This window comes from Rousettus aegyptiacus, unplaced genomic scaffold, assembly GCF_014176215.1.
Source record: "Rousettus aegyptiacus isolate mRouAeg1 unplaced genomic scaffold, mRouAeg1.p scaffold_m13_p_5, whole genome shotgun sequence".
Classification (NCBI taxonomy): domain Eukaryota; kingdom Metazoa; phylum Chordata; class Mammalia; order Chiroptera; family Pteropodidae; genus Rousettus; species Rousettus aegyptiacus.
Genome location: NW_023416308.1, coordinates 84,428,394 through 84,444,543, shown reverse-complemented (window position 1 = coordinate 84,444,543; position 16,150 = coordinate 84,428,394). Strand labels below are relative to the sequence as shown.

Below are 16,150 nucleotides of genomic sequence, written 5' to 3'. Positions count from 1 at the left end.
CAGTAAGATCTTCAGGGACTAATAATAAACTACTATATATTAAGGTCAGCTAGGTGGAGGCAGTCTACTTATATTAATTCATTTAATCTTCACCGACTCCATGAGCATTTTCTTCATTTAACAGATGAATAAATGGAGGCTCAAAAAGATTAACTGATAGAGCTAGAAGTTAAACAAAATCAGTAAGCAGTACAGTATGCCTAGGATGCCTAGTATTGATAACTTTAAGATCAACTATAGAGCTCTTCTCTATTCAATGTGAAAAATTGTCAGGACCACTCTAGATCCTTATTACTCAACAGATACTTACTGAAAGCCTGCTCAGAGCCAGGTGCTGTGATATGCTCTGGGGGTGCCAAATTGATTAAAATAGGGTCTGTACCCTGAAGGCATCACGGCCTAATGAAGGATACACTACTCCCAGCGCCCACAAAGCAAACACTCAACCTGATGTTAGAACAGTGTTATGGCAGCCTCAAAGTAGCACTTGGCTTGGGAGGCCTAACATGGGAACTGACTCTCTAAAATGATAGGAGATGATCAGGAGGCCATAGGGAATAAGAAAAGGCATTCTGGTCCATGGGCAGAGAGAGAGAGGCCAGAGGAGAGATGATATATAGGGGAAACTGTAAACCACGTGGCTGGAAAACAAGGTAAATTTGAGTAAATGTTTGGAGAAAAGGCTGAAAATTATTTAAAAAATTAATTGAGCACCTACTGTATGTCAGACCCCATATCAGGTGACAGGGATATAATGGGACATGTTATAAAACTAGGTCTCTCCTTCACAGACCTTATATGCAGGTGTATTACTTTGCTCCACTTTGTCATTATAGCCACAAAATGTAAGCACATGAGAGGCTTTGAAAAATACTTGGCTGAAATCCACATTTAGAGTAGCTGACATCTCTCCTCTACTCACAAGTCTAAACAGAATGTGATAAGGGTTAGGTGGAGTTTGGTACCTGATTTTACTTCCTGCCTTTCTTTGGGATCCAGAGTTCCCGTCAAGGAAGACATGAGACACTGTTGTTTCAGCTACCCATCAGTCCCTTCGCCCTTCTCCTCTCCCACCACAAGAGAAGCTGGAAAGGCAGCCCCCATGTAGCTGGGGATGGCCATATGACCTAGTTCTAGCCCAGGAAATGTAAGGGAAAGGCTACCAAAGAGTTTCTGGGAAGGCTTTTTTTCCTGAGTGACTAAAGGAAAGAGGCATACAGGAAGAAGTCTCTCCACCTCCTTCCCTGGTTTTTTCCCTTTTGAGTCCAGGGGTTTACGATGGGGCATTTGGCACTGTGGCAGCCATATTGTAGTCATGTGACCATAATCAAGTTGGAGTCAGCAAGGCTGCATTCTTCACTGGGGAAGTAACCATTTCTTTGTTTTGTTTTGTTTTGTTTTGTTTTGTTTTTGCCTCTAAGGGTCACTCTCATATCTTGGTTCATAGCCCTCTTTATCTTTAAAGTCAGTAATAACAGGCCCTTTTTGTGTGCCATCTCTCTGGTTCTCTGTAGCTGGGAGAGGTTTTCCACTTTTAAGGACTCATATTAGATTGGTCCCACCTAGATAATCCAGACTAATCTTCCCATATTACAGTCCTTAATCATATCTTCCATTATTCTGCATACTGCAGAAGGGTAAGACTCTGAGTCCTTGATGATGCTGAGGAAGAAAGCAATCCTGCTATTAGTCATATCTAGAGCCCCATTCAAATAAACCACCAAGATTATTATAGACAAAGTTGCTGTTCGTCTTTCCATTATGTGAAGCTCAAAGCATTCCTAACTGATATAGGAGATACTTGCATAATGAGAAATAAATAGCCGAAAGGGGAACAAAGCACAGCTTTATGAATCTCAACCCACCCACTTTCCCACCTCCAATGCATGGCTCTGGAAAAAGCAAGGCTAGAAAATGAAGTGTTTCGGTGTGAGGTGCAGGCTTTGAGTCTATTCCCTGACCTGTACAGATGAGAATGACTGGTCTGTCCACCCATACGGCCTCAGAATGAACAATAAAACACAGTGAGATAGGACAAAAGCGGATGCTACTGACTCTGCAGTTTTCCCTTTTCCTGTTCAGTTCCTTCTCCCTGTCTTTCCCCTCCAAGGGTGTGGCCTTCCCTGTCTCACTAGCCTGGTTCTTTAGGCTTTTGACAGCCGGGAGAAACAGATATAGGACAGAAGGATGAGAGGTGAAGAGAGAAGCAAGGAGCCCTACCGTGTTGTGAGGGAAGAGGGTGAGCTGAGGAAAGTGGCATTAAGTATTCTTGTAGCCTGTGTATCCCTTCCAGACAGTCGAGAAATGCAACTAGGTTACCCCGAGATTAATTTTTGATAGCTGGACTAGGTTTCTAAGTTCAGGGGTCCAGCATCCGTGGAGCTGGTACAGGGCTTGCTGAGAGGTGCCATTTCAGCAACAGCAGCACAACTGCCCCATATGAAGACTAGAAAGGGGGTTAAAAATCCCTTTTTGGGAGATTACAGTGTTTGGAGAACAGGGTATTTCCTTTCCTGACTCTCATGAAGAAGTTAGACTTATTTCTTTGGCTAACTCATGAGGAGAACTTACAAAGAACTTCATAAAATCTGTATGGGAGCTATTGACACATTATAGCAGGGTGGCTGTGCAAAAGCTACTGGACTCATTGACTTGCCACCAAGCTACCATAGGAGAAGCATCAGGCAGAGATACCTCTTTGAAACAGCTACAAACAGGGGCAGATGCAAAGAAGAAATAATAATATGGATTCTGATAGCACTCACATCCTGACATAAGGGTATGGAAGAAAGATGAAACAAGGGTTGAAGATTTGATGGGGACCAGTGCAGCATGGGACAAGGTGGTACACATTTCAGAATAATGCCTTTTGCCAGCATGAGGTTGGCAAAAGCAAGTCAGGTTTCATAAAGTAACACAAATGTTGTTGGGAGTTGAGTCCTTGGCTGGTGGGACCTTCAGGGCATCTCTTCATAATGAATATATAGCGACCAGATGAAAGGGGACAGTAACCTCACTGTGGCCAACAGGAGGCTGCACATGCAAGAAAATGTATTTTTCCTTTTCCTTACCTCTTCCACTGTCCACAAACTGCTGCAGGAAGAACAGGTGGGAAGAGTGAGCACCGACCAAACACACCCTCCGCAAGCAGAGAGCAGCACACTGAGCAGGGCACTGTGTGTGTTGGTGGTGGTCGTCATGGTATGCGAGCTTTGAAATGAATGACTGAAACAACTATCAGATTGTTTTAAAAATACACAGTGACTTAAATTTTTTAGGATTGCGCTGAGAGACTGGTAAGAGCCCACTTCCAATAAGAAACTGCATTCAAGAGAACAAGGTTGGCACAGTTACTGGAAAAATAGAGCCACTGCTTATTTGTATCTCAACAAGTTGATACTTCTTAATGGGTTACTTCAGCATTACAAAAGAGGCTGAAAACTAAGTGTGCCCTCAGTACTGGGGTAAGAGGAAAGTCTGGAGCAAAAAAGCAGAAGTGTGATCCCCACATTTCAGGCTAGGCTACAGGGTCCATGAATTACTGGCGAGGTGAAGTCTCAGGCTCTGACCAATCAAAAGACCAGCTTTTATACAGGTCAGCTGGTGAGGGGGAAAGGGACAGATTCCACCCCAATGATTTTCAGCCCTCCTAACGTGGCCCCTAGTGATTGCTGCATTCTTTTCTAAATGGTCACACTTGCTTTAAGTGCACTCCTGATTTTGTCAGGTGTTCTTGTTTCCGAAAGCCAAGTTTTGAAAATTAAAACTGTATTTAACCATATGGTCATGTGAAAGACATTGAAGGAATATCTGAGTTCACATACACTAAGTCCAGGTGGCTACAAGCTTTATTTAGGCCATAAGTTCCTTTACAAACCTTATTTTAAAAAATTTACTAATTCCTAGAAAACTATACATACACTTCTAGTGACCAAAATATTGGTTTTTCACAAATTACACAGAATTGTTTAGATGGAAGTTTTTATTTAGCAAACAAAAATATTTACTAATTCAGACTCTCTTCTCTTCTGTGTACTCTAGACTACAATTTACCAAGTCACAAGTGCAAAAGAGTTGGTAAGGGTCTTGATGCTGAACAAAAGGACAAAATTCTGAGGGAGAACTACAGTAACCAATTGAAAAGGAAATACTAGCAAATGAACCAGAATAAAAGATTTTATTGTATTCCATACATTCACAGGTCACTTCCAGATTTAGTAACAACACTGCAATGCCGATGCTGTGCACTCGTTTAGCTTAGACCACACTGTTTGTAGCTCTTTCCTCTCCTGGCCTAGAGATGTGTCACAATTCCTGAACCATGCAGCCTGGCAACCAAAGCTACTTGACCTATTTTCTAGCTGTGTTACAGGTTCACCGATTTTCTCAGTATTTTAAAGTACTTTCCATTATAAAAGACCAGCTAACCTTTTAGAGTAGGGTGTCCTTCACTATTTTTATCTCATCATGACTACCACCTCTTACTGTGACTTCCTTAGTAGACTTTCATCTAGCAAACTTCTGGACAGAACAGGTAAACAAAGAATGATCCTGTAACCATAGCTTTCACTTCTTTGGCCAGAATGGCCCCTTTCCTTCAGCACCTGCCTCATAAATGTAGGTACTTGGTTTTCACAAGGTGTGCTGGTTCCACAAACCCATCTGCCGCACAGTGGAAACCTTTAAAACCTTGGTGTGACCTGTGGGGAGCAGGGTCACAACTAACTGCATGTAGCCTGCCTTAACCTCAGGAGTCAGCAGATGAGCGATCACCAGGCTCCATACTCCCTAGCTAGGGCTCTTGATCCACACAGTAATGCTCTGCCTCTTGGCTCAGAGGTGCTCACTTGTTCTTTTGAATCTGAGAGGGGTTGACACACATTAACTTCCCTCACTTGGCCACAAATCCACTTTGAAGTTAACCACCCTCTTTACTGAGACTGCTAAAGTGCAACATTGTGTTTTCACTCTATCAGGCACTGAAAAGCAAGAACTTTTTTTTTCTATGAAATATATTTTCTTTTCTCTTGGTATTTGTAATATGCCCACAATTAGAAGTAGCAAACACGAAACAGAAAAACAGGGCAGAAGGCACAGATTGAGGAACAGGTCTGAGAGGAATTTTACCATTTACTCTTATAGGAACACTAAGTCAAAACAAACTAAATAAGCCCACAACCCATTTTATTTACATATCAGCTTCCTCTGCTCCATAGTCAGTCAGTCCTTGAAGGCAGATATTCGATTAACCCCATGTCCCAAGCAGGCCTGTATCAGAGCCAAAGAGCTGTCATGTTACATCAGAAAATCCAAGTGATCCAAAAGGCAACACATCACAAATGCTTCGTTTTCCTCTGTGAACATCACCAATTCCAATAATGCAAAAACAGTACTTCAAATTGAGCAGAATGCTACACAGTTCACATGGAATAAAAATTAGCCAGAAAAATACCTTAGAAAATTTTTTTTCCCTTGTGGATTCCAAAACTTTTAAGATATGGAATTCTCACCCAATATATTCAAACTGCAGAGCCAACATCTGCTAATACTATTATCTAATTATATATTTCTTAAAAGGAAAAAAGGATAAAAATCTGATTTTGAAATATTGACAGGATCCTCCAAAATATTAACATCTTTTCATCTTATGAGAACTTTACTGTAAACATACCTTATCGTAGAAATAATTATTCAATACACATTACAAAATGTTATAAAGAAATCTATTTTTAACCCAGACTCTTCATCCACAAAAGTTTAATGACTAAAATAACACAACAGAACGAACAAATGTTTTATTGGCATGTTCATTGTTGTAAACAGCATCTGGCATGAAAAAGTTTTACCAAAACCTTTTTATTGATTTTTATAAATTAGATGGCATTTTCAAAATTTACGTATAACTGTGTTCATTGTTGTATTTAGCAAAGCAGAAACTTGCTGACTCTAATAGACTGCAATGAAATCATGTTGCCTGCATGAGCCTGTGCTATGTATGACCTGACTTACTAGCAAGTTTATTCAACACAATGTTAGGACGTGTACCCAAAGTTAAGCTACATGTAACTACAAATCAACTCCAAAAATTAAAGTGGGACTTACAAGGGTTCTAGAAGATTCAAACTTGAAGTTAATCTTCAAAAACAAATGTACAAAAAGAAATAAAATTGAAGCTGTTGAACAGAAAAACCTCATTAACAAGGGCAAATACAATCGTATGGGACCCAGCACTGAGGAACCTCACTGAGGATTACATTTACATAGACTGCTATATTTCTCCATGTACACAAATGTACATCATGAATGCTATGTGAAAGGAACAACCATGGGAAATAGGTGAACTGCAAATTATGGTAACTCAATAGGATCAATTTTATTTACATGCTGAATGAACGAGTGAAACGAGTGAAACGTATTCTCTACATCCATAACTTAAGTACAATCAGTTATAATTACAATATTCAGCAATTTGAGCTGCCACCTGCTGGGAGTGGTCTAAGGGAAATGTTTTGATGTTCCAGAATAATGTTCTTTATACTTTGCAAAAAATGAAACAAAATAAAAACACAACTTCACAATTCTTTACTGGATTACGGCTGGTTCTAAGAATTTCTTTCTTCAGCTCCTATTTTTGCTGCTTTCCAAGAGTCAACACACGTTGCATTTACTTCCAAATTGTCAATGAGGTAATGTGTGTATCAGTGAAATAAACAGAAAATTCATTCATTCATGGCCTTTGCACAGCTTTTATTATTAAGCTATGAGCATCCTGTTTGAGGCTAGTTTGACTAGCGGCTATGTGCACATCTGTCCGCAATAAAAGACGTTCACTCATTCCCTTTCCCCTTTTCTAGTAGCAGGTTTTGCTTTTAGTTTTTATTTTTTTGCACATCCCTTTTCACTTTACAGTACATTTGACTATAGTGCACAACATGATTCCAAGTCAAAACAGTGGCCCACTGGGCACTGAGCTTCTGATTGGTAAAGGGCAGTCCAATCAGTGCTGGTGTCTCTGGGTTCCCCCTACCCATGTCCGGCCATAATGGCACTACACAGTAGCAGTGAACCATCTAATTAAAACCAAAAATCCCACCCCCCGGGAAAATGCTACACTAGCAAAGTCAGTCTTGAGTCAGATCTTTATTTGGTGCTCCATCCAGATATATTTTTAGTGCTTTCTCCTTCCGAGGTGAGTACGTTACACGATGTCCTGTCTTTTGGAGTCGACTGCTTTCTTTTTTCATCAGTTCATTTCTTTGCTCATCTGTCAACTCCATTAATTCTTCAGTTTTATCCCTACGTTTAAAATATTAATGACATATTAGGTCAGTATAGCCATATGCCTCTATTAATTTATGCTTGAGTGCTATAATGCTCCTTTGGTGATAAAACGAAATCTGATGTTACCAGTTCAATTAAATAATCTCATATACTAGAGATGTCATAGATTTCTAATGGGTTTATTATATTAACATAGCAGTCACTTCTAAAAATGGCAAAGACTAACTCCCATATTATTATTAATAGCTATCATTTATTGAACATCTATTTATAAGAGGCACTGTGCCAGTTTTTAAAAATGCAAGAGCAGCTCTAATTTTCTAATCAGGTGAAGTTGCCTTCACTGTTGTCGTTTTACAGATGAGGAGCCAGATGAATAACAAAGCTAAGTACAAGCCCACATTTGCCAGGCTCCAATGACTTCTTTTTCTTCTACATCTATGTTGTCCAACATGGCAGCCACTAGCCACATGTGTGTACTGAATGCTTGAGATGTGCCTGATCCAAAGTGAAATGTGCTGGAAGTGTAACATATACATAGCTCTTAGACATACTATAAGTGTGCAAAACATCTCATGATTTTTTATATTGACTGCATGCTGTAATCATATTTTAGATATACTGAGTTATAAATATTTTATTAAAATTAATTTCACCTGTTTCCTTTTACTTTTTAAAGTGTGGCTACTAGAAAATTTCAAATTAAAATGTGTGGTTCTCACTGTATTTCTACTGGTTACGGCTGCTCTATATCATAACAATAAAGGTATTTATGGAAAACAAGATATTTATACACAACAAAAGTGTTATATCACTAGAAATAACAAAAATATTGTGACTGTTACCTATAAAATATGACTGCACCATCATCACAGATATAAAGAGGCCAGACATTCAGGGTAGAAACTTTAGGGTTCCAATCCAAATCCTGATGAATATCAAGGACAGAAATATCACAGGGAAAAGTTCCTCTACCCTAAGGAAAAAGAGAACAAATTAATAAATCATGCCATCAACCATGTTTACTGAACACTAGTAACCAGATGCAAACATTCTCAAGGCTTTACCTTGGCAAATTCAATATCTTCCAAAGGAATTCCACTGATTTCACAAAGCTGTAAAAGGAAACATTGTGAGTTCATTTAAAATATAAATTTGTTTAGAAAAGTTATTTCCCTTTCGTACAAAACTTAGCTTGATTTTTTTTCCAAAAAAGTAATGTTTGATATAAATTAGAAAAAAAGCAGAAAGTGAAATTTTCTCTTCTATACACTTTGCAAATACCATGTCCCAAAAATATTTAGTATATTCTTTAGAAACCTTTTATATATACATAAACTATATTCCTAAAATACATAAAACTTTACTCATAAAATATCTCTATCATAACTTTATTTTATAATAATAATTATCCTATTATAAGAATAGAATATAGAGTAACTTCATTCTCTTTAACAGCTGAACAACATACCATTTCTTACTGATGAACAATGAGCCTGTTTTTAACTGTTCCTAGTTACAATGCTATATATCTCCACAAATATCTTTTTATGTTTCTGTAAATATTTCTTTAGACTGAATTCTTAGATGTGGAGTTGCACATCTGGAATGTTGATAAACAATGTCAAACTGAACTCTGAAAAAATATTTATCAAAGGTGTATGATATTGCCTGTTACGTTGACAACTCTAGGTAATTTTTTGATTCTCTAAATCTTCACCAATTTAATAGGTGAAAAACGCTCATTTTAACTGTTATTTCTTTTACAAATTGCCTATTCATGTTCTTTGCCTATTTTAAATTTAGAATGTTCATCTCTTTCTTATTACTGTAGCAGATTCTTATAAATTATGGATATTATGTTTTATGTAGTTTTTTCCCTTATTTTTAAAGCTTTGTTTATGGGTTGTTTTTAAAAAAAATTTTTTAGCTGTGCAGAAGATTTAACTTTTATGTAGTCTATCTTTTCTTTTTTAGTTTCTGGTATTAGGCTTACAATTATCTTTCTATATTTTCATCTAGTACACTTATCATTGTATTGTTTATTAATATAAATTTAATATTTAGAATTTATTCTTGTCTTTGATGTGAAGTATACAAATATAAATAATACACTCTTTCCCCAGAGATCTTTAGAATTCCCACCTTTAAAATGAAAAATTCAAGAGACCTTCATCCAGATTCTCTATTCAATTCTACCTCATTTGTTTTTTTCTTTTTTAATACACACAGCACTTTACTATGGTAACTTCTAACTACTGTCCTAACTACTTAGAACAAAGTTGATCCAAGTAACACAAAGTAAGAGTCTACTTCTCAACAACCAGAAGCCAATGTTACTTTTCAAGGCATCAGGAGCCCTCAACAACTAGAATGTGTGATACAAGGTGTTGCAAGGTGTGACAGAGACAAAGAAAGAAAGAATGCCTCATCAGTGTTTGGCGCTCACTTCCTACGCTATCTCTTATGCAACACAAAGAAAAATGTATATTAGCTCATTTTGCTTGAAATGAACTTACCTTCTCTCGCAACTCATCAACACTACTGCTTTCCAACACGACCTCCTGGAAGGGGTCCAACTTCATCTCAGAAGGCTTCCACCGTCTTGACAAAACTGCAAGCTGTGACATGGATTTCATCTTCTCCACCCCTATCAACATGCAACATTAGGCCATCACTCTATTTTCTCTAGAGGTTCATAATTTGACTTTCCCTGTGTTGCCTGACTAAACAAAAAGATTTACTTCAAGTGTTATTCTTAAAAAGTGAGCATTACAAAAAAACCAATTACATTTTTAAGAATGAAATATTTATTTTCTTCCTTCCAGTCTCAGAAGATAATTTCTAACTCTTCTACAAGCTCTCCTTCTATCAGTACTTCTAATTCCATTCTCTCATAACTCCTGCTGAGCACTGCTGTGCCAATTATTGTCTTCTCTGGATCTCCAATCTTTGCTTCTCTACTGCCTATTACCCACAATCTAAAATCATAATCAAATAACTTTATCTTTTTTTCACTCAAGTTATTATTAATCTTTCCCTTTACATTTACTCCTAAACTTATTGATTCTTCAAAAGCCAGCTCGATCGTCACCTTTCCCTCTGGTGTATACATGAACGAATTGTACAGATTTGATCCTTAGTACCTCTCATTTTCTAATAACAGGCTTGCAGTTCTGGTTGTCCTACCGAGTGTGTATATCTGGAGAGCAATCACCAATTATTTGTAGTACTAGGGATTAGCAGTGTCTGGCAAATTATGTCAATAAATGTTTCTTAGATTTAATCACATGACTTATTTCTTACTCAACTATTGGATGCTAAAACATATAGTGGAATGATACTGATGCGAGGACCCACCATCCAGCAATATTTTCTGGCTAATTCACCTCTGCTAATATATACTCAATCCTTCTTAAGAAGGGGGACTTCTATGTTCTTTAAGATCTCCTCCTGGCCTACACCAGGCACACTGATTATTCTCTAAGGCCTCAGACACTCACAGAAGGAATTATACTCTGAAGCACTTGCTTACACACCATGGCATATTGTATCTTGGTATTCCCTTGTCTCCCCAGTTAACTTGTCAATCAATCAGAATAACAATCACTGAAATTTAAACCAAATTAGACCTGGAATAGGTGGTGTTAGCATTACTGAACTATCTTAAAACTATCAAAATCATATATAAAATCGTCTGGAACTTGCAATGTTTTAATTTCTATGAAAAAAGAACAGGAAAATCAGTCCTTCTAAACAATGGCAAAGTCACAAAATACAGAACTAGTTGTTTCCCTTGATATAATCTCCCAAAAGCCCACTTTCCTCCCACGACCTCCTCCAAAAACCAAAACCTTAAATGTACCAATGCTGAAAATTAAAACCAAGAGGGATGACAGACATAAGTGCTCTTCCAGGTCATTGTTATGGGCTGTTCCCCTCATGTTAAATTCAAACCCTTCAGCACCTCAGAATGTGACCTTATTTGGAAACAGGGTTATTACAGAGGCAATCAAGTTAAAATGAGGTCATTAGGCTGGGTCCTAATCTGACTTATATCCTTATAATATAGGGAAATTAGGATATGGAAAGATAAATCCACAGGGAGAACATCATATGAAGATGATGGCAGAGATCTGGGTGATTCATCCACAAGCCAAGGAAGACCAAGACTGCCAACAAACCACCAGAAGCTAAGAAGTAGGCATGGGACAGATCCTTCCTCATGGCTCTCAAAGGAACCAACCCTGCCAAACCCTGATCTCAGACTTCTGGCCTCCCAAACTGTGAGACAATAAACTGCTATTGTTTAAGGCACCCAATTAGTGGTACTTTGTTATGGCAGCCTAGGAAACTAATATAGTTATTGTTCTCAAAATCTCTGATAAACGATCAATAGCACATCCTTCCCCAAACAAGCCATAATGAAAAAACAAAAACAGCAAACATGGCTAAGAATATATTAGCAAAATTTTCTGTAAAAAGCACTAAGAATACAACCTTGAAATTGCAACTTCCCTATAAAAAAAAAAAAAAGGAACATTTAACCCATTTCCCATTTAGAAAAAAAAAGTGCAGCTTGCTGCCAGCATTTATTTAATTTTACATAAATATGCTCTTTGAGGCTGAAGCAAATCTGACAGGATTTCAATGTGAAAATATAAAAACTGTTCTTGAGCTTATTTCTAAATAGAACTTGTTTCTAATCCTAATGTAACAAAAATGTACATGATGATCAGTATTTAATAATTTTTTGTGTGTCGTAAATTTCAAAGCACGGAATAGCACAAAGCTGAATGTCACATTCCGCACAAAAATACGACGTTTCTCTCCAGATCTTGCCATCCTTGTCGTGTGAGCAACAAACCTTGTAGTGACCAGCTGGATTCTGTTTCTCTGATGCTGGTGGTATGCTCTTGGGGAAATGTCTTCCAGACAGGTGAAGAGGTGTGACATCATCAGAGCATGGATGACCTCAAAGATGTTGCTGCCCTGGCTTGTGATGCTTTTCCAGCATCCTTTCAACCAATGTCAGTCCGAGTTTAAATGGCAAATCATGTGCTCAAGATTATCCTTCTTGAATAAGATGTAGGAGTTCAGCACTGTAATGTTTAGATGGTGGCGAAAGAAACTCTTATACCAAAATGTGTGCCTTTTGTGCTAAGTTGAATAAGTAAGTATCGGATCCGGCCAAGTCCATTGCTCCCATATTCTCGTTATAATCCACAATGACACATGGCTTCTTAGTTTTCTTTCCATTTCTGTTGTCTACTTCAATCACAGTATCACTGTGGGATGTTGACAACACTGGCACCTCCTTGTCACACTATTTCAGTGCCATAAAGTCACTACGGATTGTGGCTATACCCATCCTCTTTGCAATCCTTTTTTCTAGATCACTTGACATCTGTTTTCTGTTTAAACGAGCTGTCCCACCTGCGTCCAGTCCTGTTTTGATGTAATTCTCTGAAAAGTATGGGAGATGTATAAAAGTTATTGAGGAAGACACAATATCCTTGGCCAATAAGGTCACTGACCAAGGTAAGAATAATGTGTGACAATTTCAGACCATCAGCTGAATTTTTCAAATTCATACTGGGCCCTGTGTGAATAAGCACATTTCACACATAAGAAGACTGACTTTCACAAAGTACATATAGCTTGAGACCAAGTCGTGCTTGTTTCATCAGGATGTGCTGCTTCATTGCTGCCCCTTGAAAAGCATCAGTGATTCATCAACTCTAGTGTTTCTGCTTGGAGTATACACAGTTGAAAACTTATTTACAAGAAAGTTGAACACAGGTTTGATCTTCTGTAATTAAACCTGGCCTTTGATGGACCAACAGATATGGAAGAATTGTTGACAGAATGTAGGCACTGAAGCAAAAGTAAAAATCTTTCTATAGTCATAATTCACCTGAGATAAGATGTATCCAAAAGAAGCCTTGCTGATCAAAGTATCTCCAGTTCAGGTTTCTGCACAATACTTTGCAGTTGTAACATTGCAAAAAAAACTTCCAGTTCGTCATTATCAGTGTCTTTCCATTTATCCATTCATGAAAATCCTTTCAGAACATGTAGCCTGGAAGCCAACAAGGTGGCTTGGGCATAAGTTTCACTGGTAGTTTTTGAAACTAATTCCTCTGTAAAGAACCATTTGAAACACTGTAGTGGGTCAGTGGTATCACTGGTGTCAACTTTTCTGCCAGGTGTGCCAGTAAAGTTATACCTTTGACGTGGAATCATAACATGAGCTGACCATTTCAGAGTGCAATCCGAGTCAGCTGATGCAGGGCTATTTCTTTGATTATGAATTGGATAGAGACCTGATTGTCGTATAATCTTCCGAAGCACTATCCAAAAAATCATCAGAATCATCTACTTTGGAAATATTGAATTCATCAAATGACTCTTCGGCTAACAACTGTTCAAGAATGATGGTAACATCATGTGTAGGAATGCAACATTTTCTAGGATTGGACATTTTCAGTGATCAAGAATTACTATATTTTGTAAATGAAAATACCACTATCGAAAACTGAATGTTATAAAGAGAATGATGTCATTTGTTTCCAAAGACTACCAATATACTAGAGTGATGCGAAGATAATAATTAAAAGTGAGATATTTTATGGCAAACTTTGGGAGAAAGGTTAGGACTATAATCTGAGAATTATCTTGGGGTAACTGCTGCAGCTGCAAATGCCACCGGCGAGTACTCTCGGGGCAAATGGAAAATGGGTTAAAAGGCAAGTGGGACCCAGAGAAAAGATAGAAGAAATTTATTATTTGACTAAAAACTATATATTTTTATAGCTCTAGAGCACTTCTGATAGTTCCCCACAAAAATATTTGTAATACCATCAAGAACTTCAAGGAAAACCTCCCAGTTGCTAGAAATATTAATATCTTCTTCATAAATATGGTAATCCAAAAAGACAGTGCCAGGATTCTTCCACGTTTTTTTCCTTAGACGAAACCTACAAACATGATAAGACATTGTAAAGTACTATACTTTAAATTCCAGACTTAAAAAAAATGGCATAAATCTAACATCAAGGAAATATGAATTAGGCTCAAATACAAGTCAAGTGGTTAATCATTATATTTGGGGGAAAATAAAATGCTTCTAGTACTTCAAATGTGTACTCTACAGACAAAATTCAAACATAATTCTAATACTTTTGCTTAATTCTATTAAAGTAATTTTCAGTACTAAAATTCTGAATAGTACAGGAATTTCAATTCTCCTAGTTTTAGAAAAATCAAACCAATCCATATCATTTGACCACACAGTCTTCTTCAAATCACTGACAACACTGTAATTTTCCTTTACCTGTCAATACTGAGCTCTAAACCACACTGCTCCCTGAGTTGAGGAATTAATTCCTCTTTTGATTGCCGTACGGTCATTCCTTTAGCAAATACAGCATCTAGCAGAAACTTGCAGGGCTAGGAATATAAATTATTAGAGCTTGAGTTACACAGTAAAATAAGGAATAACAAGACATTTTATTTACACTTTATACTGTGACAATTACGGGCCTGAGATTAGGTGTCTGCCTTCCTAGGTTCGAATCTAGGCTCCACCATTTACTAATTGCTATCTTGGGCAAGTTTACTTAATGTGTCTGCCTCAGTTTTCTTATCTGTAAAGTGAGGACAGTGTCTTCCTCAGAGAATCATTGTAAAGATTAAGTGAGATTACACATATTTCCCTTCTAGTAATAAACTGACCACAATTTTGAAAGTAAAAAATCACTTTTATGGACTAAAATAAGGGAAATGCATATTAATTCTCTAAGTACATTCATTGTCTCAAAAGAAACACTATCCACAAACCACACACTTAGAAGGAACATATAAGTCAAAATGACATATGAAAAATTTATCCCCTTATTAGCTATTTGTTTTTCACATTTGTCTAAGTCCCCAATAAGATATTAGAACATCCTGAAAATACGGTCTTTGCCTTATTCTTCTGGGTATTCGCCACAAGCCTTGTGTATCGTAGTAACTAAAATATTGTATTGGCTACTCCCTTAAAAACATAGCCTGCTTAGATCCTTAATTCACCATTTACAAGTTGTATGATCTTGTGCATGTTACTTCTCTGTGCCTCAGTTTCTTCATCTATAAAATGGGAATAATAAATAATATTTATATCATTGAGTTAATTGATATGAGTTAAAGAAGTTAATACTTGTAAGTACTGAGAGCACTAGTAAACACTAGACAAATACTTGTTAAATACTAAAATGACTCTCTGAACACAAAAGGAACCTATATACTCTATAGGTCAACTGCCATCCACCTGTAGCATTATGTAATCATTCCCAGAAAATGAGCACAAACACTTCTCTCAAAAGCAGAAAATTTCTGCTTCACTCCAGCATTTGTACTAATACTTTAGAGTAGAGGGACAACAAAAAATGACCTGAGAGCCACGCATGTCCCCTGCCTGTTTTTATAAATAAAATTTTAGTGAGACATAGCCATTCGCATTGGTTTATGTACTGTCTATGTTAGCTTTCATGCTACAATGGCAGAAATGAGTAGTTACAACAGAGGCAGCATGGCCTGCACAACTAAAGGATTTCCTAGTAAAAGTGCCAACCTCTGCTTTAGAAAGATAAAAAGAAACGACTAGTAATAAAGTCTCTGTATTGTATGTTTTAAATAACTACCAAAATGACCTTCCCTTGCTCTTATGAGTATTACTCACCTCTTGTTCATTGACTAGAAGCTGGTACACTTTAACTCTGTATTCTCCTTTTTTAAGTGCTCTCCCCAGTCTAATTGTAATCTATAAATCAAAAACATGTATTTAGGTATACTTTCTCAGCAGAATAAACCACCCATTCTCACC

The 16,150-nt window shown here is 37.3% G+C and overlaps 1 protein-coding gene across 8 annotated transcripts in view; it reads right to left on the bottom strand.

Moving 5' to 3' along the window:
- Positions 1-5,740: 5,740 nt before the first annotated feature.
- Positions 5,741-16,150, bottom strand: part of USP47 (ubiquitin specific peptidase 47) — a 96,598-nt gene continuing 86,188 nt past the window's right edge. For 7 of the 8 annotated variants that reach the window (XM_016135446.2, XM_036221388.1, XM_036221389.1 and 4 more), the window contains 7 exons: positions 16,007-16,087; positions 14,618-14,733; positions 14,143-14,261; positions 9,801-9,931; positions 8,349-8,396; positions 8,127-8,257; positions 5,741-7,296 (listed from right to left, as the gene is read on the bottom strand). In XM_016135446.2, coding sequence (XP_015990932.1) covers positions 7,122-7,296; positions 8,127-8,257; positions 8,349-8,396; positions 9,801-9,931; positions 14,143-14,261; positions 14,618-14,733; positions 16,007-16,087 — 801 coding nt within the window. In that variant the 3' untranslated portion in view covers positions 5,741-7,121. Of the gene's footprint in view, positions 7,297-8,126; positions 8,258-8,348; positions 8,397-9,800; positions 9,932-14,142; positions 14,262-14,617; positions 14,734-15,173; positions 15,415-16,006; positions 16,088-16,150 lie in introns of those variants that run through there. The other variant, XM_036221391.1, reaches the window with a different exon arrangement.